We start from the raw sequence: 23,028 nt of genomic DNA, 5'->3' as shown, positions 1-23,028 counted from the left end.
TTTTTAGAGATGGGGTTTCATCTTGTTGGTCAGGAGGCTGGTCTCAAACTCCTGACCTTTTGATCCACCCACCTCGGCCTCCCAAAGTGCTGGGATTACAGACGTGAGCCACCGTGCCCGGCTAAGACAACCATTTTGACGTGCTCTCTGATTCTGTGGGTTAGGAATTCAGACAGCTTGCAGAAGAGGTAGTTTGCCTCTGCTCCAGATGTCTGTGGCCTCAACCAGGAGGATTCAAAGGCTGGGAGTGATCTGATGCCTGAGAGCTGCAATCCTACAAAGCCTGCTTTGCACACAGGTCTGGCACGTGGGGTGGGAGGACTCAAAGACTCAGACTGGTAGCCTCTCCATGTGACTTGGTTTCCTCATAGCATGGTGGCTCAGGGCACTTGGAACTTCTTAGATGATGCCTCAAGCTTCAATCACAGGAGTTTCAGCTAATGAGGTGAAGGTCACAGTGCCTCTTATGACTGAGTCCTGGGAGCCACACAGCATTGGTTACAAACAACAAACCAATCCAGATTCAAGGACAGAGGAATTAAACTTCACCTCTGAAAGTGGGAAGGCAAAGAAAACTCATGAATATGAATAAAAAGAATGAAGCATTTCTCCTCCCTTTCCTACACATACTATCCCTCTGAGTAATCAGATTGTTAAGGTGGGAGGAGTTTATTTTTATCAAAGGATTCCAGTAATAATGGCTGAAAGAGAGGCAAAATAAGAAGGCGATTGTTTTGCAACTCCTAACAACATAATGAGTCTAGGCAGTGATCATCAGTGAATGCATGACATTATGCAAAAGGCAGCAACTTTACAATGGGTAAATCACATGGATTACACTTTAACCTGCTAACAAATTTGATCACAAAAACAGTGACAAGCAGACCTTTCCAAAGTAATTGAACTTGAATTTGATGAAGCCTCTGGAGCAGAGTTTCTCTGCTCTGATACTATTTACATTTAGTTCCAGATAATTCTTTGTTTAGGATGGGAGGAAGCTGTCCTGTACATTACAGGATATTTAGCAGCACCCAGGTTTCTAGCCAATAGGTGCCAGAGGCTGGGCACGGTGGCTCACGCCTGCAATCCCAGCACTTTGGGAGGCCAAGGTGGGTGGATCACGAGGTAAAGAGATCGAGACCATCCTGGTCAACATGGTGAAACCCCGTCTCTACTAAAAATACAAAAAATTAGCTGGGCATGGTGGCGCGTGCCTGTAATCCCAGCTACTCAGGAGGCTGAGGCAGGAGAATTGCCTGAACCCAGGAGGCGGAGGTTGCGGTGAGCCGAGATCGCGCCATTGCACTCCAGCCTGGGTAACAAGAGCGAAACTCTGTCTCAAAAAAAAAAAAAAAAAAAAAATAGGTGCCAGAAATAGCATCCTTCTTTCCAGTTGTGGCAACAAAAATATTTTCCAGCATTGCCAAATGTCTTCTGATGGGGGGGAGGAGGGGACACAACTGGTTGAGAACCACTGCTCTAATTAATGACCAGATATTTTAGAGGAAATATAGAGAGTCTAATATGTTAATCAGTACCATGGGGGTGTACTCAAACGCAGTATGTGGAAACTCTATATGGCTAGTTTTTGATTTCTCTAAACAATAAATATCAAGAAAAAAGGGAAGTCAATAGATTCAAAAAATATGTAAGAGTGAGCCAGGAGAGGTGGCTCATGCCTGAAATCCCTGCACTGTGGGAGGCCAAAGCGGACAGATCACCTGAGGTCAGGAGTTCAAGATCTGTCTGGCCATCATGGTGAAACCCCATCTCTACAAAAATGCAATTATTTAGGAGGCTGAGGTGGGTAGATCGCTTGAGGTCAGGAGTTAGAGACTAACCTGGTGAACAAGGCGAAACCCCTTCTTTACTAAAAATACAAAAAGCATCCAGGCATGGTGTTGCACACCTTTATTCCCAGCTACACAGGAGTCTGAGACAGGAGAATCGCTCTAACCTGGGAAGTGGAGGCTGTAGTGAAGCAAGATCGTGCCACTGCACTCCAGCCTGGGTGACAGAGCAAGAATCTATCTCTTAAAAAAAAAAAATTAGCCAGGCGTGGTAGCATGCACCTAGAATCCCAGCTACTTGGGAGGCTGAGACAAAATAATCACTTGGACCGGGGAGGCAGAGGTTGCAGTAAGCTGAGATCATGCCATTGTACTCCAGCCTAGGTGACAAAATGAGACTGTGAGACTGTGTCTGAAAATATATATATGTCTGTGTGTGTGTGTGTGTGTGTGTGTGTATGAGCTTTATCGTCTAACTTGAACATATAGATCTTATTTAAACTCTTACTTGAATAAATCAAATGCAACTAATTATGTGATTTTTAAAAATTATTCATTTTTCTTTGTTTTCCTTTTCTTTTTTTTTTTTTGAAACAGGATCTTGGTCTGTCGCCCAGGCTGAAGTGCAGTGGTGCAATCATGGCTCACTGTAGCCTCAAATTCCCAGGCCCAGGTGATCCTCTCACTTCAGCCTTCTAAGTTGCTGGGACTAGAGGTGTGCACCACCATGTCCAACTAATTTTTTCTATTTTTTTTTTTTGTAGAGGCAGAGTTTTGCCTTGTTACCCAGGCTGGACTCAAACTCTTGGACTCAATCCACCCTCCTGCTTTGCCCTCCTAAACTTGCTGGAATTACAGGCATGAGCCATAGCACCTGGCCAGGAATTATTCATTTTCTTAATGTGATGATATGAAGAATGTCTTTTAAGAAAAGTTCTTAAAAGAAGTGTATTTCGGCCAGGCATGGTGGCTCATGCCTGTAATCCCACCACTTTCGGAGGCTGAGGCAGGCAGATCACCTGAGGTTAGGAGTTCGAGGCTAGCCTGACCAACAAGGAGAAACCTCGTCTCTACTAAAAATACAAAATTAGCTGGACATGGTAGTACATGCCTGTAATCCCAGCTACTCAGGAGGCTGAGGCAGGAGAATCACTTGGACCTGAGAGGCGAAGGTTAAGGTGAGCTGAGATCACACAATTGCACTCCAGCCTGGGCAAGAAGAGCAAAACTCCATTTAAAAAAAAAAGATGATATTTTATACTGAAATATTTATAGATGAAATGTCTGGAATTTTCTTTAAAATAATGGAGTGGAAATAAAGATGAAGCAAAACTGACCATGTGTTAATTGTTAAAGCTGGATTCATTTTACTAGTTTTTTTTTTTTTAACACATATAATGTTGAAAGTATCCAAAATAAAGAGATTGAATTTTAAAAAAATACCTCCTTTCAAGCACCACTCAAATCAGTAAGCACTAATTTGGAAGGGTGTCTGTAAGGTCTTTTCTAGAAAGAAATTGCTGGACTCAGTATTTAATTGATATGACTATTCTACTTTGCCTCTAACCACAAGGGACCCAATGACACATTGCTGGGCCTGTACCAAGGTGATGTGACTCTCCTTTCTTGTCTTGGTGATGCCTCAGTGGGCATTGTGACATCACTGGGTCCTGCACCCAAGATATTTGGTTCTTCTGCATATGCGCCCTGTCCACACGGGCCATTGAGATGTTGCTGAGTCCAACAGTCAAGGGATGTAACTCTCCTGCTTGGGCCTTTCTACAAGGGGATTTGACGTATCTCTGTGTCTATTATCCAGGTGATGTAACTCTTTCTTCAGCCTGGTCTCAGTCTACAGGAAAAAATGATGACACATCTCTGAGACTAGCACCTAACTGATGTGGCTTTTCTCTTTTTTCTAGCTTCTGCCACCAGGGAGATTGTAACGTATATCTTGTCCCAGCACTATGTTAATGTTACCCTTTTGCCTTCATGCTGCAATCACAAGACATTTTGACATATTTCTGAGTCCAGCACCAAGATGCCATGAGTCTCCTCCCTGTATCCTTCCCACAAGGGGCATTATGACATATCTTTGGACCCATCAGCTCTTTAATGGGAACTTCTTCTCTCCTATGAGCCTTGCCCTGGACCAACTGCACAAAAGAAAGAGTGACTGATCACTGAGCCCAGCACACAGATAATGTAACTCCCTTACCGGTTCCCTGCCCTCAGAAATGATTGTGATATATCCCTGGAGAAGTACTGGGTAATGGGATTCTCTTGCTTGCTCTCTACCCGCAAGTAGGATTGTGACCTATATCTTTGCTCAGTTGACAGGTGTGATGATGGCTTTTATACCTCAAACTACCCAATGTGGGTAATGTTGTAAGTCTTTGTTGGAAGGTAATAGAGGGTTACCACTTCACTGCATATTATATAAAGACCTCGGGTGGTACAAAGAGTGTCAACACAGCCCAGCACACAGGTGAAATTGTGTTTTACACACACACACCCTGCCAACCATTTCATTCATTACATTCACACATGGACAAAGTCCACTGATGAAGTTTTAAATCTCACATGGGAATGCAGCTTACAATTGGAATTATATCTTTCATGTGTGAAGATTTGGCCACACTTGGAATGCTAACTCATTTCTAAACCCACTCATAGGCAGGACTCTCCTATCTGGATCGAGCAAACTGGAGTGACGCTGACTCTCATATCTTGGTTTAGGGCCACAGATACAATCACTGATCCATAGGAGTGTAAACATCAGTATGATTTGTGACACTAATGTGCACTGTATAATGCCATCGGTTGGTACAGAGAATTTTCGCAGGGCCCAGCCGACAGGTGGGATTGTGACACTCATATGAACATCTCAGCTGAGAGTAAAGATGGTGAACTTCCTACATCAACACAGTGCAGTGATGAGGTTCTAAATCTCACACCCAGAGGCAGTGAGAAGATTTTTTTTTTTTTTTTTTTAAAGGCTCTGGTACAAAAATATCAACATATGGGTTGGTGACCCTCAGACCAGAATTCAGTACACCAAGGAGGCTGTGACTCCACTAAGTCAACACAGTCTGCAATAGAAATTGAGACTCTGATGCGTAGATCTGGTTCACTGATGAGACTGTGCCTCATGTAGCTAGACCCAACATTCAGGATGTGTTCACTCCCATACCTAAAACTGGGATATGTGCAGGATTGTTAATCTCATCCCTGGACCTTCCTGCAGGTGTGATTGTCACATATCATGTGCCCAGCACCCAACATGATTTGAGTCTCCCACTTGACCCAGCCCACAGATGAAATTGTGATATATTACTGGACCCAGAACCCAGGTGATGTTATTCTATTCTTCTGTCTTGGCCCTGCCTACGTGGAGCATTGTCACACGGTTCGAAGACCCGGAGTCAGCACTCAGGTTATATGTCTCTTCTGCCTGTGCCCAGATAATATGGGTCATTTGACATATTTTTCAGATGTCACCCATGTTATGTATGCCTCCTGCCTGGGGTCTGCCTGCAGGGAGCATTTTGACATATCTATATGTCAATCGCACAAGTGTTGTGAACCTTTTCTACTGCCTGGTTTCTGCTCACAGGGAAGATTGTGACCTATCAGTGGGCCAACATCTAATTGATGTGACTCTTTTTCTTAGGTTCTGCCTACAGGGGAGATTGTGACACATTGCTGGGCTTGGCACCAAGGTGATTTGAGTCTTCTGCCTGGACCCTGCCTTGTAGGGGCATTGTGACATAGCTCTGAGCCAATCGCCTAGATACAATAGATTGTGGCATATCTCTAGGACCAGCACCTGGGTGATGTGACTGTTCTCCCTTGCCTGGTGATACCCAGAGAAGACAGTGACTTAAGACTGGGCCCAGAACACAGGTCACAGAGGGCATGAGGACATATCTCTGAACCCATCACCTGGATGATGTGACTCTTCATCATAGGACCCGTCTACATGAGGAATGTGACATATTGCTGGTCCCAGCATCTATGTGATGCAACACTCCTCTCATGCCTTGTCTATTTCAAATGGAGTGATTGTGACATGAAGCTGGGCCCAGCCCATTATGTGATACTTTCTTCTGAGCCCTACCCACAAGGTTGCACTGCAACAGATTTTTGAGTCCTTCACCTAGGTGGTGTGACTTTCATGAGTGGGCCATTTACTCAGTGGGTATTGTGACACATTTGTTTTTTAAGATGGGCTTTCACCATGTTGATCAGGCTGGTCTTGAACTCCCGACCTCAGGTGATCCACCCGTCTTGGCCTCCGAAGTCTTTGGATTACAGGCATGAGCCACCATGCCTGGCATGACACATTTTTGCACACAGCACCGAGGTGGTGTGATTCTCCTCTACTGCTTGAGATCTGTCCAAGAATGTATTGTGATGTATCACTGGGTCCAGCACCTAGGTTGTTGGACTTCCCTCTACTGCCTAGGTGATTGACTCTTCTTTTCTGCCTGAGCACTGCACACAGGTGAGATTGTGACACAGATATGCACACCCAGCCATCAGTATAGACTCATCACCCCCCATGAACAATGTATTTGTGTGGGAGAGTGACAATATTTACTGTGGGCTGGAAGTGCATACGAGAATCACAATCTCAGCTGTGTTCTGGGTCCTCTTGTGATACCCTCTGTACCACCAGAGGGCTTTACATTGTTTGGGTGAGACTCACGATCCCCTGTGAGACATTAGTGCTGTATAAACTCATGATTTTACCTATTGCCGCACTCACAGGTGTGAGAGTCAACATCTCATATTGGCTAGGTCCAGGTATGAAATTCATTGCTGTCCCTCTTAGTTGGGTTCAGATACGGGTCACCATCCCACTTGTGGCTATATACACACATGACATTACAAATTTTGACTGTGGATTGCATCTGTGGTAAAATTCAGCACCGCACCAGTGGGTTCTGTCCATGTGTGTGAATGACAATTTTTACTGTTGGCTGAGTGTGCATTTGAGAGTCACAATCTCAACGTCATTCTGAGTTATGTGTAATGACACTTTCCTTACAACCGTTGGGGCATTATACAATATGAATGTAATAATCCTCTGTGACATTTATAAAAGTAGAAAACACAAAACCTTACCTGTTGACCTAAGGCTAGGTACAAGAGTCAATATATTGACTGTGTTCATTGTGCAAGTAAGTTGGGTTCAGAAATTTGTTACCATCCAACCCGGCTGGATCCACATATGACAGTCACAATTTCAATGGTGGAATAGGTTAATGTGTAAGATTTAGAACATCACTAGTAGGCTCAGCCTATGTATGAGCATGGCAATTCAAACTGTTGGTTAGGTGTGTATAGGAGAGTCACAGTCTCACCTGTGAACGGGACCCTGGAAAGACACTCCGTATTTCCCAAGAGCTTTATACAACATGCAAGAGTGTCATAATCTTCTGTTACCTTTCTACAAGAACCCAGACCCCAAGGTCTAGCTACCAGAGTCAACATCTCTCTTATTAGCTGGGTGCTGGTGTGAGAGTCCTCACCAACCCTGTGAGCTGAATCCAGAGTGAGTCACCATCTCAATTCTGGTAAGGTAGATGCATGACAGTCCCAATTCCAACTTCTGGCTGTGTTCACATATGAGATTTAGGACCTCATCAGTGGTCTTTGTTCATGTGTTATACTCACAATAGTAACTTTTGGCTGGGTTTGCATACAAGTGTAAAAATCTCATCTGTGTGCTGGGCTGAGTTATATGTCACAATCTTACCTTTGGGAAAGACTGAGAAATAAGAGTCACATTACCTTGATCCTTCACCTGGATTATGTCTCAGTCCCCTCTATGGGCAAAACCTAGGCAGAAGAGTTACATCAGTTGTGTCCAGGGCCCAGTGACATATCATAATATTTCTTTTAGGCAGAGCCCAGACAGGAGAGTCATGATATTTGGGTGCCGGGCCCAGAGATATGTCACAGAGGCCTGAAGAATCTTACTTTTAGCATGTCTTGGGCAGCAGAGAAGAGGTGCATTATGTAGAAAATTAGTTCGGAGATATGTCACAATGTCCCCTTTGGTGGTATGCAGGCAGGTGAGGAGGGTCACATTATCTAGGTAATGGGCTCAGGAATATGTCACAATGCTCTCTGATGGAATGGCAAATAAAAGAGTCACATAACCAAGGTGAACAAACCAGAAATTTCACAATACATGCTATTAATTAGGAATCATGGAAAAGTGGAAAGTCACATAACCCAGGGGCTACACCCAGGTACATGTCACAATCACCCTAGTGGGCAGGGCCTAAGCATGAGAGGAGAGTCACATCACACAAATGCTAAGCCAACTGATATGCAACAATTCCCACTGTGGATGGGTCCAAGAAGAAAAAAGTCACATCATCTATATGTTGGGACCACAGATACGTATCAATGTTCCCTGTAGGTATCACTCAAGCAGAAGAGGCAAGTCAAGTCACCTGGGTGCAGAGCTGAGAGATATGTCACAATGTCTTCTATAGGCAAAGCCAAGGTAAAAAAGGAGAGTCTCCTCAAATAGTTGATGGGCTGAGAGATATGTCACAATGCCTCTGTAAGCGGAGTCCAGGCATGAGACTCAAATCGCTTTTGTGCAGAGTCCACCAATATGTCACAATGCCTTTTGAGAGCAGGACAAAATCAAGAGAGTAATATCACCTTATTTTATGTAAGCAGAACATAGGAAAAAGACACGTCACATCAGCTGGGTGCTGAACCCAGAGCTATATCTCAAACCCCCCATCAACAGAGATCATGCAGGAGAAGAGAGTCAAAACACATCATATGGCTGGGCACAGTGGCTCACACCTGTGAGTGAATCACTTGAGGTCAGAAGTTTGAGACCATCCTAGCCAACTTGGTGAAACCCCGTCTCTACTAAAAATACAAAAATTAGCTGGATGTGATGATGGGTGCCTGTAATCTGAGATACTTGGAGGATGAGGCATGAGAATCACAAACTTGGGAGGTAGAGGTTGCAGTGGTCTGAGATTGTGCCACTGCACTCCAGCCTGGTTGATACAGCAAGACTCTGTCACACACACACACACACACACACACACACGAATAATGGGCACAGAAATATTTTATAATGCCCCCTGTAAAAATGTCCCAGGCAGAAGTGTAAAATCACCTGGATGTTGGATTGTGCAATATGTCAAAATAGCCAGTTGGCCAGGATGGTCTTGGCTTTGCCTACAGAGGACATTGTGGTGTATTTACATTATTAATGTTAATAACCCACTTAGTTATCTTTATGCAGCTGATGTGGATAAAGAATCACTTTTAATCTGGTAGCTTCCCTTTCTCAGGTTTTCTTTACATTTATCTGTCTTTGGAAAATGAAAGCTCTCATCTTTGTTTACAGGCTAGAAAAACAAAATCACACAGGCTCGTTCACTTACTGGATGTTTGACAAAATAGTTTTCTTTGGCTAAAAGCATTGGCATTAGTGGTGAGCTTGGTAGAGATTCAGAAACTCAGATTGTTTTCCAGATTCTCTAGATAAATAATCTGCATTAGTATCTCCAGTGTATTGTACACATTAAAATTTGAGCAGTACTTGCTAACTCAGTATGTCTTTTCCATCTGAAAAATTTACACAACTCATTCTGTATGACATAAATATAGCACTCAAAAATGTACATTAGTGTTTATACCCTCAGTTTTCTACCTCATTATCCAGAAAAGTACCATCTATATGTTGATGTTGTAGACCTTATGCCATTCTCTTTTCTCACAGTTAGAGAATACATTAGAGAATATTTCTGTGTTGAAAGTTATTTATTAGATATTGTCAGTCACTCTTGTAAGTAAGAAGTAGCTATCTTTATTTTTGTTTTACCTTGAGTCAAATTAAAAATTCTGCTCCTTTTCTATTTGTTTAATATGTATGTGTGTGTGTATTTTTTAGGGAGTGTTGACATTCAGGGATGTGGTCATAGAATTCTCTCAGAAGGAGTGGCAATGCCTGGACACTGCACAGCAGAGAAAGGCAATGTTATGCTTTTAACTATTTTACTGGATTTTCACATCTTTGTTTCTTCTTTACTCTCTGTCTTGTTTTGTGTCTATTGATATGATTTTACTTATTTCTAATTTCCTTTTTTGTATCTGTACAGATTTTTTTTAAAAATGGTATCTTGGGAGTTACATAAAACCTATATAAAAACAACCAGCTTATTTTTATTTTTTTACAAAATAAATTTCAGTTTAATTAAAAAAAAAAGTTTCTTATATCTGCCCTGACATTTGTCATTGATGTTGGTAATTATGTTGTTACATTGTATATTCATTAGCAGATGTTTCTGATTTTTGTGTTTTTATTTTAAAAATATTAGAGAATAATTTGAAATGTTTTCTGCATCATTATGTAATGCCACAAGATTCTGTTTTTGTGTATGTGCAAATCTTTCACAAAAAGTAATGTATATATATTTGATTATGTGTTGTTTTCTCGAATTGCCTTACTTTAAGAAACTGCTTTTAGCATCATTTATATGTTGGAAATAAGGAATATGCAGTGCCTATATACGTTTTCAGAATTCATTTGTTTTAGAAGGTTGTTTTTGGAGACAGAGGTTTTCTTTATCACCAGACTGGAGTGCAGCGGCGTGGTCTTTGTTCACTGCAGCCTGCACTTCCCAAGTTCAAGTGATTCTCCTGTCTCAGCCTCCCACATAGCTGCCATTACAAGCATGTATCTGCATGCTCAACTAATTTTGTATTTTTAGTGGAGACTGGGTTTTACTGGGCCTCCGAGACTGGACTCAAACATCTGGCCATAGATGATCCACCCACCTCAGCTTCCCAAAGTGCTAGAATTACAGCTGTGAAGCACTACACTCAGACATTTATGTTTCTTAATAACCAATAATCACTTTTTACAATTGTTTAATGTCTGTGGTGCCACAGTCATTCTGTTGCTACAGAACTTACCTTCGGTCTCAGCAGACTCAAATTGTCATTTGAAAGAATACCATAATTTCAGAACTTGATGTAATGAGAGACAGCAACCAGTGTCTGTAAAATACTGTATCATTCAGAAATAAAAACGTATAAGGCAGCATTTTACTTGTCTTTTAACAAAGAAACCAGCAGTTGGCAATTTATTTCAAGTCACTATGTGATATTGGGAAGCAGGAATATCTGTGTTGGGAAAATATAAGAGACTTCTGTCCTATGTGGCTCTTTGCATTAAGCTCTGGGGCATTGCACACAATTTAATTTTTTACAAATGTAATTTTATCTGTATGTTTTTATTACCTTTATATGTCTTTGTAAAAATTTGAGCCTGTAAAATTTTGCTATGCCATCTTGTGATGTAGTTTGTATAATTTTATAGGTAAGACGTGTATTAATCTGAGTCAAGTAAGCGGAGAAATTTGTTTATTTATTTATTTATTTTCTCTCAGTTGCATCTTCTTATTTTGCCCAAGATCTTTGGCCAAAGCAGGGCATAAAAAATCATTTCCAAAAAGTGATGCTGAGAAGATATAAAAAATGTGGACATGAAAATTTCCAGTTAAGAGAATGTTGTCAAAGCGCAGATGAGTGTAAGGTGCACAAAGAATGCTGCAATGGACTTAACCAGGTTTTGACAACTACCCAGAGCAAAATATTTCAATGCAACAAATTTGTGAAAGTCTTTCATAAATACTCAAATTCAAACAGATGTAAGATAAGACAAAGTGAAAAGGAACCTTTGCAATGTAAGGAATGTAATATGTCAATTTGCACACTTTCACACTTAGCTGAGCATAAAAGAATTTATACCAGAGAACGACCCTACAAATTTAAAGAATGTGACAAAACCTATAATGAGACCTCAAACCTTTCTACATATAAAAAAATTTATACTGGAAAGGAGCCCTACAAATATGAAGAATGTGGACAAATCTTTAACCAGTTCTTACACCTTACTACACATAAGAGAATTCATACTGGAGAGAAACCCTACAAGTGTGAGGAATGTGGCAAAGCTTTTAACCAATCCACAACCCTTATTAGACATAAGATCATTCATACTGAAGAGAAACCCTACCAATGTGAGGAGTGTGGCAAAGCTTTTAACCAATCCTCAACCCTTCCTAGACATAAGATCATTCATACTGGAGATAAACCCTACAAATGTGAGGAGTGTGGCAAAGCTTTTAACAACTTCTCAAACCTTTCTAGACATATGATCATTCATACTGGAGATAAACCCTACAAATGTAAGGAATGTGGCAAAGCTTTTAACCACTCTTCAAGCCTTGCTAGACATAAGAGAATTCATACTGGAGAGAAACCCTACCAATGTGAGGAGTGTGGCAAAGCTTTTAGCCAGTACTCACATTTTACTAGACATAAGATAATTTCTTCTGGAGAGAAACACTACAAATGTGAAGAATGTGGCAAATCTTTTAGGTGCTCCTCAGCCTTTAGTAAACATAAGAATATTCATACTGGAGAGAAATCCTACAAATGTGAAGAATGTGGCAAATCTTTTAGGTGCTTCTCAACCCTTATTACGCATAAGAAAATGCATACTGGAGAGAAACCCTGCAAATGTGAGGAAGGTGGCAAAGCTTTTAACCACTCCTCAATCCTCACTAGACATAAGAGAATTCATACTGGAGAGAAATCCTACAAATGTGAAGAATGTGGAAAAATCTTTAACCAACTCTCACACCTTGCTAAACATAAGATAATTCATACTGGATAGAAACTCTACAAATGTGAGGAACGTGGCAAAGCTTTTAAACACTCCTAAACTCTTACAAACATAAGATGATTCATACTTGAGAGAAACCCTAGAAATGTGAGGAATGTGGGTAAGCTTTTAATGAATCTCAAAAACTTACTACACATAAGAAAATTTGTACTGGATAGAAACTCTACAAATGTGAAGAATATGGCATAGCCTTTAGCCAGTCCTGAAATCTTATTAGACCTAAGATAATTCATAATGAAGAGAAATGCCAAAAGTGTGAAGAATGTGGCAAAGCCTTTAACTAGTCCTCAATTCTTAACAGACATTATATGATTCATACTGGAGAGAAACTCTAGAAACCCAAACATGTGACAATGCTTGTGACAACACTTCAAACATTTCCAAACATAAAAGATATTGTGCTGCTGAGAAATCATAGAAATGTGAATAATGTGAGAAAGCCTTTAAATGATTGTCACAGTTGATTGTAGGTAAGGTAATGCATACCGGAGAACACTACAAGTATAAACAATGTCACAAAACTTTTAAATAATGCTCACACCTTATTGCACAGGAAAACATTTACACTTGAGAACAAATGTACAAATTTAATGAAAGTAAAAAAGTGGTAAATACATGCTCACAATCTTACTGTACATGAAAGAGCTTATACTTCATAAAAGCACTAAAAATGCAAGTGTCTCAAAAGATTCTTCAGAAAATATAAACCTTTAAAGTGCTGGAGAGCATTTAAAGGTTTATTTATTTCAAAGGCAAACCTTACAAATATAAAGAGAGTTGTAGTAACTTTACTTGTAACAGACTTTGTTGTGCTTATTTTGTATTAGAGGCAAACCCTGAAGCAATTGCTCAAACTTTGTTCAGCATCAGAGAATTCTGCAAATGTAATACATTTGGGAAAGAAATACATTAATAGCCAAAGAAACTCCAGAGTGTTTATACTAAAAAATATTTTTTTGCAGACAAAATAAATAGGAAAGAATATTTAATGCAAAATTAAGTCTATTAAAATATCAGAGAATTAGAAATGTATAAGGCACTGACGCTTCAGACTTTACACTAAAGCAGCGTTCTGTGTCTACAAAATAATCTAAAACTAAAGTTGGTAGAAAAATTATTTGTATGCAACTTTAAAAGAGTAGAACATTTTTTGAAGATTTATAATTACAAGCATACTTTGTTTTGGCAAGATTACAGATTTTTTTTTTTAAGTAAATAATTTTGCAACCAACTCACTAATTCATACTAGTAATGTTGTAATTAACTCTAAAATTACTTCATGCCAAAACAATTATTATTTTTTAGTTTTTTGTGACTCTGTCACCCAGGCTGTGGTGCAGCAGTGTGACCTTGGCTCACTGCAACCTCCAACTCCCAGGTTTAAGTGATTCTACTGCCTCAGCCTCCCTAGTAGCTGGGCGTACAGGCACATAACGGCACGCACAGCTATGTTTTATATTTTTAGTAGGGATGGAGTGTTGACATGTTGGCCAGCCTGTTCTCAAATTCGTGACCTCAGGTGGTCCACCCAGCTCAGCCTTCCAATGTGCTGGGATTACAGGTATTAGTCACTGTGCCAGGCCCATCCTGTTTCTTTATTCCTATTATATTTATACCTGAAAGCATGTGACCAATTGTTGTTATATGAAAGATACGAGAAATTGTTTTTATTAGGTGAGATTTATGATGTCTTTTATGAAAGAGTAAGGATATTAAAATGTAAGATGCATTTCAAAAATCTAAGTAAAAAGGTTCTTTGTGGTTAACTTACAATATTGAGTGATGTATGAGGTTAGTGTTCAGAGTAGTATTCTTGTGCATTGCATTAAGCGACAAATATTTTTAGTTTTAGTTAAAATTAAATTGGCTAGGTACAATGACTCACATTGGTAATTGCAGTGCTTTGGAAGGTTGATGTGGGGGAAACACTAGGTCTGTAGTTTGAAACCAGCCTGGCCAATATGGTGAAACTCCGTCTCTACTAAAAACACAAAAATTAGCCAGGCATGCTGGTGCATACCTGTAGTCCCAGCTACTCGGGAGGCTGAGGAAGAAGAATTGCTGTAACCCAGGAGGTGGAGATTGCAGTGAGCCGAGATTGTGCCACTGCACTCCAGACTGGGTGACAGAGTGAGACTCCATCTCAAAAAAAAAATTAAAATAAATTGGTAGTATATTATTTTACTAATTGTACTTTCATGAAACAAAATGTAGCACATTTTTAAAATTTCAGATTATGTATGTACTTAATTTCTTCAACGTTTCACATGTCAAATATTGTGCATTAAATTAAGTCTTGTTATTCCACTTACTTTAACCTAGTCCCCCTTACTCAAGTGTGTATGTATAAGATGGTAAGAATACTCTATTTGGTTAAATGATGGACTAACATCTCTAACCTTTTTGCCAATGGTTTAAAACATAAATAAGTTAAGGAATATTGTTCCCATAGGTAAAAGTTTTTTCTCTCTCTTTTACTCTTTTTTTTCATTTAAATTTATTTCTGTGAATTTTAGTGGGTACATATTTCTGTTATATATACATATTCTGATAATGGTAATACAGTATATAATAATCACATTAAGTTAAGTGAGGTATTCATCACCTATAGAATTAATTTTTTGCATTACAATCAATTCACTTCTACAGTATTAGTTATTTTAAAATGTACAATTAAAATGTTATTGACTACAGAATCATTTTTGTAATACTAAAATTTATATACAGTTATAAATAAAATTTACAAATCTGAGTCCTGAATAAACACTTTCAAAAATTTATTGTATTTTTTCTTTGAACATGTGGACTGTATGCTTGCAAATACACAGATTTTAATTTTGATTTTCATAGTTAAACGTACACATCGAGCCAGGCATGGTGGCTCATGCCTGTAATCCCAGCACTTTGGGAGGCCGAGGTGGGTGGATCATGAGGTCAAGAGATCGAGACCATCCTGGTCAACATGGTGAAACACGGTCTCTACTAAAAATACAAAAATTAGCTGCGCATGGTGGCATGTGTCTGTAATCCCAGCCTCCCCAGGAGGCTGAGGCAGGAGAATTGCTTGTACCCAGGAGGCGGAGGTTGTGGTGAGCCGAGATCGTGCCATTGCACTCCAGCCTGGTTAATGAGTGAAACTCAGTCTCAAACAAAGAAACAAACAAACAAAAAACAAAAAAGATACACATCTATTAGTCTAAACAGTAGGTATAAACAAATTATGAATAAATTGTGTTTGAGGATGAGTTTGTAACTATTTTCAGAATAAAATATCCATATTTGAAGAAGACAAATAATTTTAATAAGGTGTCTAATTTTCTATTTCTTTTTTTTTTTTTTGAGACAGAGTCTTTCTCTATTGCCCAGGCTGGAGTGCAGTGGTGTGATGTCAGCTGGCTACAACCTCCCCCTGGATTCAAGCAATTATCTTCTCTCAGTCTCTCCGGCAGCTGAGACTACAGGTGTATGCCACCACGCCTAGCTAATTTCTGTATTTTTTGTACACATGAGGTTTCACCATATAGATCAGGGTAGTCTTGAAATCCTGACCTCAGGTGAATCCACCCACCTTGGCCTCCCAAAATGCTGGGATTTATAGGCATGAGCCATCAAGCCTTGCCAGAGGTCTAATTTTTTAGAAAACAAACATCCTCAAAAATGCTGAATGCAAATCTTTACTTTGTTTTTCTTTTCTTTTTTTTAAAAAAATAATTCATTCCCCATAAAGACTGCCAAGAATTGCCTGTGCTGGCTGTATTTCACATCCTCCTAGCAGGATATTGAGAAAAGTTTTCAATTCCATTAATCATGCCTTGGATAAATCTCTTTGACTATGATATTGCCACTACTCAAAGCTGCAAATTTATACCTTGTACATTGTATTGAATTTATTACTGTAATATATTATGTCTTATGGTTCAGGATCTTCCCATACAAATTATCTGTTTTTATTTGCCTGATACTTCTGTTAGACCCATCACTTTCTTGTTTATTATATATATTGTTTGTTTTGTAGCTTACAAAGTACTAAGTTTGTGAGCTGCTCTGTGATTATAAATATGATTTTAGTGAAATGTAGTCATGGGCCAGACACAGTGACTTACACCTCTAATCCCAGCACATTGTAAGGTCGAGGTGGACAGATAAACTAAGGAGGGTCAGGATTTTGAGATCAGCCTGGTCAAAATTGTGAAACTCTATCGCTACTAAAAATACAAAAATTAGTGAGGCGTGCTGGTGCACACATGTAATTTGAGCTACTGGGGAGGGTGAGGCAGGAGAATAGTTTTAATCTGGGAAATGGAGTTTTTAGTAAGCCAAGATTGCACCACTGCACTCCAGGCTGGGTGAAACAGGAAGACGCTTTCTAAAAAAAAAAAAAAAAAAAAGAAGAAGGAGAAAAAGAAAAAAAAAGAAATTTAGTTATGCACAAAAAATAATTTATGTGTAATTCCAAAATTAGTGTATCAAATTTTATTTAGTTGGAACATTCAACTTTGTTCTTTTATTCGAAGAACGCTATGTAAGCCTACTTTTCATGAGTTACTGTTTTTTTCACTTTTTATAATGGACATAAGTAAATTTATTTATTGATTGGGTCAATTTGTTTAGGTAATTACTAAGGAAGCTTCATAAGCCATGAGAGTGTTTTTTTTTTTTTTTTTTTATAATAAATGTAGCAGTGCTTGCAGTTTAACTGATGTCCCATAATAAATATTCCTGTTAAAGTCAGATTGTGACTTCACGTTAGAGGTAGAAAATATTGAAGGTAAACAAATAAGGTTGATTCTTCATGTGGAGAGGACTTTCTTTCAGGCTGCAAAGCTGATTTTGCTGAATTTAAAATGAAATTCAGCTGTATTGATTTCCTAATTATCTTACATTTTGTTTGCCATTTTATGTGTATTCCAGCCATGTATACATCATAGCCCTTCTTTTTCTGTTATGCCTACAGTTTTTCCACTGTTTTCTTCATGCTATGTCATTTCACATGCTATTTTGTGGGTATTGATCACAACGTTGGTGTTTTCTAATGCCCTGAAAAACTGGTTTCAACTGGAGAGTGTGCTTATACATATAACTTTCAGATCATTTAAGATAAAAGCATACACTGTCCACAGGGGAGAGGGGTAAATCAGCATGGTGCTTCATTGTTTGTAAAAACAAGGCTAATTACATTCTTACCCAAAGTGTGACAAATACAAAATTTGCTAGAAAATATATCATAGAAATTAAAGATTTAATAGCGTTTATGGTAAGTGAACCATAATAAATTTTTATTTATTTTGTTTTTTTCCTTAAATGAAGTCTTGGTCTGTCACCCGGGCTGGAGTTCAGTGGCACAGTCTGGGATCTGAGCAACCTACATCTCCCAGGTTCCAGTGATTCTTCCATCTCAGCCTCCTTAGTAGCTGGAATTACAGGCACCCTCCATCATGCCTGGCTACTTTTCACATTTTTCTAGTGATGGAATTTGACCATGTTGGCCAGGTTGGACTTGAACTCCGGACCTCAGATGATCAGTGTGCCTTGAACTCTCAAAGTGCTGGATTACAGGTCCCTTGGGCTTGGCGACCAAGGCAGGGCTCCTTAATGGGTGGCTGAGGTCGAAGGGGGACATTGAGCTCCCAGAGCCTGTGAACTATCTGCTGACACCCTCCCCGAGAGTCTCCGGCATGTTTCTGGAGTCCCGCGACCCCCACCCGCCACACCTCACCAGACCGAATCTCCAACCCCATGGGACCCAATCCCTGCCCATGCGGTCTGATCTGGAATCCAATGGGGAGGGCAGTCCCGAGTGCCCACCTAATGGTCTCAAGGCACCTCCTCCAGTCGATTCAATCAGGAAAGCCGGCTCAAGGAGGTACCAAGGTCAGGACTGTCCGGTTCCTGTGCTGCTTGTGAAGGGCAGTCTCCTTGCCCGGGACGGCCTCGACACCGCCCACATTTACCTGAACAGCTGAGGACCGAGACCGCCTACATTGCAACCTAACAGCCGGGCACTCCAATACGCATGTGCAAGCGGGGCCTCAGAAGGGCGAGCGCTGACCAGGGGCTCGCGTCACAGTGACGACCGCCGTGTTCTGGGGAACCGTCTCAGCGGCTCGGCAGGGTAGGGGCCCGCTGCGGCAGTGCTTGTCCGTTGGACGACGGCCCCCCCCTCACGGCGATCGTCGCAACTGTCTCGCGGTTTCCGGAGCTTCAGGGATGCTCAAGGCGATGGATCCCCAAGGATCCCCTAGATGTTTCAGGTCTGCCCAGACGCTGTTGGGGTGCGTCTTCTTTAAGGCTGTAAATGCTGGAAATTCCAGGTAAGGTCAGCCTGTGTGCTGCGGGGCTGCTCGACCCCGAGGGGCTTCCCGGAAGAGAGCAGAACCGCACAGCCTCACCAGCTGCCTGCTACTGTTGGATTTCTCCGCGTGGCTTAGTCTCCGTGTGTGTGTGTGTGCATGTGTGTGTGTCTGCTTGTATGTCTCCGTGTGTGTTCACGTGTGTGTGCGTGTGCTTGCGCTGTATGCTTGACAAGGGGTGTGGCCAGTGCACTCCAGCGCGGTTTCTCTGAAGTCCGCCTAGGTTCCCGTGTGCGTCCTTGGCCCAGCTTAGGGGCTGAGAGGCCCCGCGTGTTTTGTGTTGCTCCTGGTTTCTAAAGCCTCAGTGTAGTGGGGGTCGGGCTCCCACCCAAAAGACTGCGAATCAGCTGCCCATCCCGAAGGGGTCACTCTCCAGATGGAAGGTGAGTACAGCACCCCCAAAACCAAACTCTTCCAAGGGCCCTTGGTCCTGCAGCACATCTAGGGCTGGCCCCATGCTCATGACCACTTGAGGGACTACCCTGGTGTCCTTCAACAGATGTGTATTTGACCTACTGTGGATTCTTGTCAAAAGACACATTGAGCGAGCCTGTGATCCTGCACTTCTAGTAGGTACTCGGGGATGCCATTGATTATGGGTCATGATTGGGATTTCCAGGAGCAAGTCTCTGCAGTGTTCTACGGAAGGAAGTGTTGTAGATGTAGGGTCTGCATGTCAAGAGTATCGTCTGGATATAGTGTTCATTTTTCTCCCTAACCACTTTCATAATTCAAACACACTGATCGGCAGTATAGATGGAAACAGTGCGATCCTATGTTGACTTTTCTTGACTGGCTCATTTAGTTGACTCTTGTTTATCTAGGGACAGATTAAATTGTATGCAGTTAGCCACGTGATGCAATCACAGAGGGCTTGGTATGATGAAGAACTGAAATCACAGCAATTTTAAGAAAACATTAGCATGTTCATAGCATCACACCCTTCTGTTTAGGAATATTTTGTACCTACTCTGGCTTGGGAATGCTCCTTGATCTCAGCTGTCCAAGCAATTTTTGGGAGCAGGGCCTGCTGTCTCTTCCGGCCTCTAAGGAACAGGGGTCTGCACATGGGAATGGCAACATCTACCTAGAGTCTGTGCTGTGATTGCTGGTGGTTTCTGACGCTTTGGCTGCAAACACTCAGGTACTTACAGTTCTTGTAAAATATCTGTATGTATTCTTTGAAATGCTAAATGTATTCTGTCCTATAGGATGCAAATGGCACCTGAATTAGCTTAAAATGAACTTTTCTGTGGCATTTTAATTGGTTTTACCTTAACTAGGACTTAGGAGCTGTGAGACCTTTTCCTTCTGCTCTTCTTTTGGTGCTGAAAAACTCTTCCTTTCAATGAACACCAATGCACCTGCATACACATGTGGGCAAACAATGTGTGTAGTATGTTCCCAGGATTAGCCTTTCAGCTAAAAGGCCATATGTGGTAAGGTATGAAAATATGCAGGCTGTGAGTAAATCCTAATGATGGGCAGTTGTGAAAGGATGTATATGGTATATTTAATTTGTTACTTTCTTTCTCCTACGGCACCCACGGTCACATCATTCTGTGGTCCAATACAGTATTAATGAAAAGTAGATAAGTTTTCAAACACCTAACTAAAGTAATCGAGGTTAACAGAGGAGATTGATTTTTATTATTGATTAAACAGCTATTGTTTGGATTTCTTTCTTTCTTTTTTTTTCTTCTCCCAGAGAACCAGAGGCGGAAAACAGAGCTTCATTCCTGAGGGAGAAAAATACCTTTGAGAAGTTTTCTTTCTTAAAATTGTTCCCTCATATCCTTCTGACATTTACTGTTGTTTTCTTTTCTGAGCCCTTGTGTGGCAGGAAAGAGTTCCTAGAGAGAGATGACAAAGACGGTCTGTGTTGCAAAACCAGGCAAAAGCTGAAGATTGAAGATCTGAATGTGCCACATGCAAGGGAACTGGAGACAATGAAAATCTTGTCAAGTAAGTTGGTTGCCCAAAGTTGGTCTTGACCGGATGAAGGTTCCAAGTTGATGATTTGCCCATCACAGGAAACATTTGAAAGCTAATGGCAGGGTAGGGCCTTTGTGAAAGTATGATTTAATGGAAACGCTACTTCAGAAACAGGATTCAGCCACTGATGAACCTCCTACAGATGGTTACACTCTGGGTTTAGGTGTCAATAAGAGTAACAATCTGCATTTATAACAGAGCGAATGATGTGTCTCTTGACAAGGGAAGTTGACAAAGTTCTCTGTATACAGGCGATGAACGTGATGTGATCTAAACACTTTGTACCAAGAATATTCTGTTTTGTATGAAAACAATAAAGTGACTAGCTCTGTGAGCTTTTTGTGCTTGGATTTCTTGGGGGTACTCAGCGGCATGCCAGGACATCCGTCTCGGGATCGGAATCGCCCCCAACAGCTTCTGAGATGCTCTCTCCACCTGATCTGAACCCGTGGGAGGCCAGTTCCACGTGTTACCACCTTGGCCTCACGCTGGGATTGCTGCTCTTTCCTTCCGAACTGTCAGGATCCTGCGCTTCTTGTGGCCGCGGATCGCGTCACAGTAACCCCCAACCGTGGCCTGGGGCACCGTCTGAGCGGCTTGGCAACGCAGGGGCCCTCAGCGGTAGTGCCTGCTCTATCAGCAGTGCTGAGAAGCAGGGGTCCCTGGACTTGGAGACCACGGCAGGGCCCCTTGGTGGGTGGCCGATGTCAAAGGGGGGCAGTGAGCTCACGGAGCAGGGGAATGTTCTGCTGATACCCTCCTCGAGGGTATCACGCCCATGTTTCTGGGGTCCAACGATCCCCGCCACACCTCATCAGCCTGCATCTCCAGCCCGATGGGACCCGACCACGGCCCCCGCCTTCCAAGCCATCCGGGATGCCATGGCGAGGGCAGTCCCTAGTGCCCACCTGACGATCCGAAGCGCCCTCCTCCTCCAGCCGATGCGATCAGGAAAGCCGGCTCAAAGAGGTACGGAGGTCAGAAGTGCCGGGCTCCTGCGCTGCTTGTGGCAGGCGGCCTCCTTCCCCGGGACGGCCCCGGGCACCGCCTCCAGCCTTGTCCTGTGCGGCTGCGGCGGGAGAGCGCTGACACTGCGGCCGGCCGGCCGGGCACGCCAATGCGCATGCGCAAGCGGGGCCTCAGAAGCGCGAGCGCTGAGCAGGGGCTCGCGTCACAGTGACCGCCGCCGTGTCCTGGGCAACCGTCTCAGCGGTTTGCCAAGGCAGGGGCCCGCTGCGGCAGTACCTGGGCTTTGGGCGACGCCCCCCACCCCACCGCGATCGTCGCCACGGTCCCGCGATTTCCGGAGTCCGGCTTGGCGGAACCAGGCTGAGAAAAGGTCCAGGGGATCTTCAGGGATGCCCAGGGCGATGGATCCCCAAGGATCCCCTAGATGTTTCAGGGCTGCCCAGACTCTGTTGGGGCGCGTCTCCTTGAAGGCTGTCCATGCTGGAAATTCCAGGTACGGTCAGCCTGTGTGATGCGGGGCTGCTCTATCCCCGAGGGGCTTCCCGGAAGGGAGGAGAACCGCACAGCCTCAGGAGCTGCCTGCGACTGTTGGATTTCTCCGCGTGGCTTAGTCTCCGTGTGTGTGTGTGTGTGTGTGTGTGTGTGTGTGTGTGTGGACTTGGAAACCAAGGCAGGGCCCCTTGGTGGGTGGCCCATGTCGAAGGGGGGCAATGAGCTCACGGAGCAGGGGAATGTTCTGCTGACACCCTCCTCGGGGTCTCAGGCCCAAGTTTCTTGGGTCCACCGATCCCCACCACACCTCATCAGACTGAATCTCCAGCCTGATGGGACCCGACCACGGCCCCCGCCTTCCAAGCCATCCGGGATGCCATGGCGAGGGCAGTCCCTAGTGCCCACCTGACGATCTGAAGTGCCCTCCTCCTCCAGCTGATCCGATCAGGAAAGCCCGCTCAAGGAGTTATGGAGGTCAGAACTGCGGGTCTCCTGTGCTCCTTTTGACAGGCAGCCTCCTTCCCCGGGACAGCCTTGGCACCCCTTCCTTCCTTGTCCTGTGTTGCTGCGGCGGTCGATCGCTGACAGTGCGGCAGGTGGGCCGGGCACGCCAATGCTCATGCGCAGTAGGGTCCGCAGAAGCGTCTGCTCTGAGCGCTGGCTCTCGTCACAGTGATGGCCGCTGTGT

The 23,028-nt window shown here is 42.6% G+C and overlaps 1 protein-coding gene, 1 long non-coding RNA gene and 1 other non-coding gene across 15 annotated transcripts in view; 1 reads left to right on the top strand and 2 right to left on the bottom strand.

Moving 5' to 3' along the window:
* The window catches only part of LOC105728299 (zinc finger protein 492-like), a 28,203-nt gene extending 12,891 nt beyond the window's left edge, over positions 1–15,312 (top strand). For 8 of the 13 annotated variants that reach the window (XM_064372920.1, XM_064372867.1, XM_064372897.1 and 5 more), the window contains one exon: positions 2,388–15,312. In XM_064372920.1, coding sequence (XP_064228990.1) covers positions 11,302–12,525 — 1,224 coding nt within the window. In that variant the 5' untranslated portion in view covers positions 2,388–11,301 and the 3' untranslated portion in view covers positions 12,526–15,312. Of the gene's footprint in view, positions 1–7 lie in introns of all 13 variants that reach the window. The other 5 variants (XM_064372768.1, XM_064372801.1, XM_064372843.1 and 2 more) reach the window with 2 other exon arrangements.
* Positions 15,313–16,250: 938 nt separating this feature from the next.
* LOC135276249 (U4 spliceosomal RNA) lies at positions 16,251–16,390 on the bottom strand. The gene has a single exon (XR_010343813.1). It is a non-coding gene; the product is annotated as a U4 spliceosomal RNA (small nuclear RNA).
* A 4,115-nt stretch (positions 16,391–20,505) lies between these two features.
* LOC135273654 (uncharacterized) lies at positions 20,506–22,918 on the bottom strand. The gene is made up of 2 exons (XR_010341442.1): positions 22,746–22,918; positions 20,506–20,623 (listed from the first exon to the last, which is right to left on the bottom strand). It is a non-coding gene; the product is annotated as an uncharacterized LOC135273654 (long non-coding RNA).
* Positions 22,919–23,028: the final 110 nt, after the last annotated feature.

This window comes from Aotus nancymaae, unplaced genomic scaffold, assembly GCF_030222135.1.
Source record: "Aotus nancymaae isolate 86718 unplaced genomic scaffold, 86718_ANA_hifiasm-v0.15.2.pri h1tg000001l, whole genome shotgun sequence".
Lineage (NCBI taxonomy): Eukaryota > Metazoa > Chordata > Mammalia > Primates > Aotidae > Aotus > Aotus nancymaae.
The sequence above is the reverse complement of the archived record's forward strand: the minus strand, read 5'-3'. Positions and strand labels throughout refer to the sequence as shown.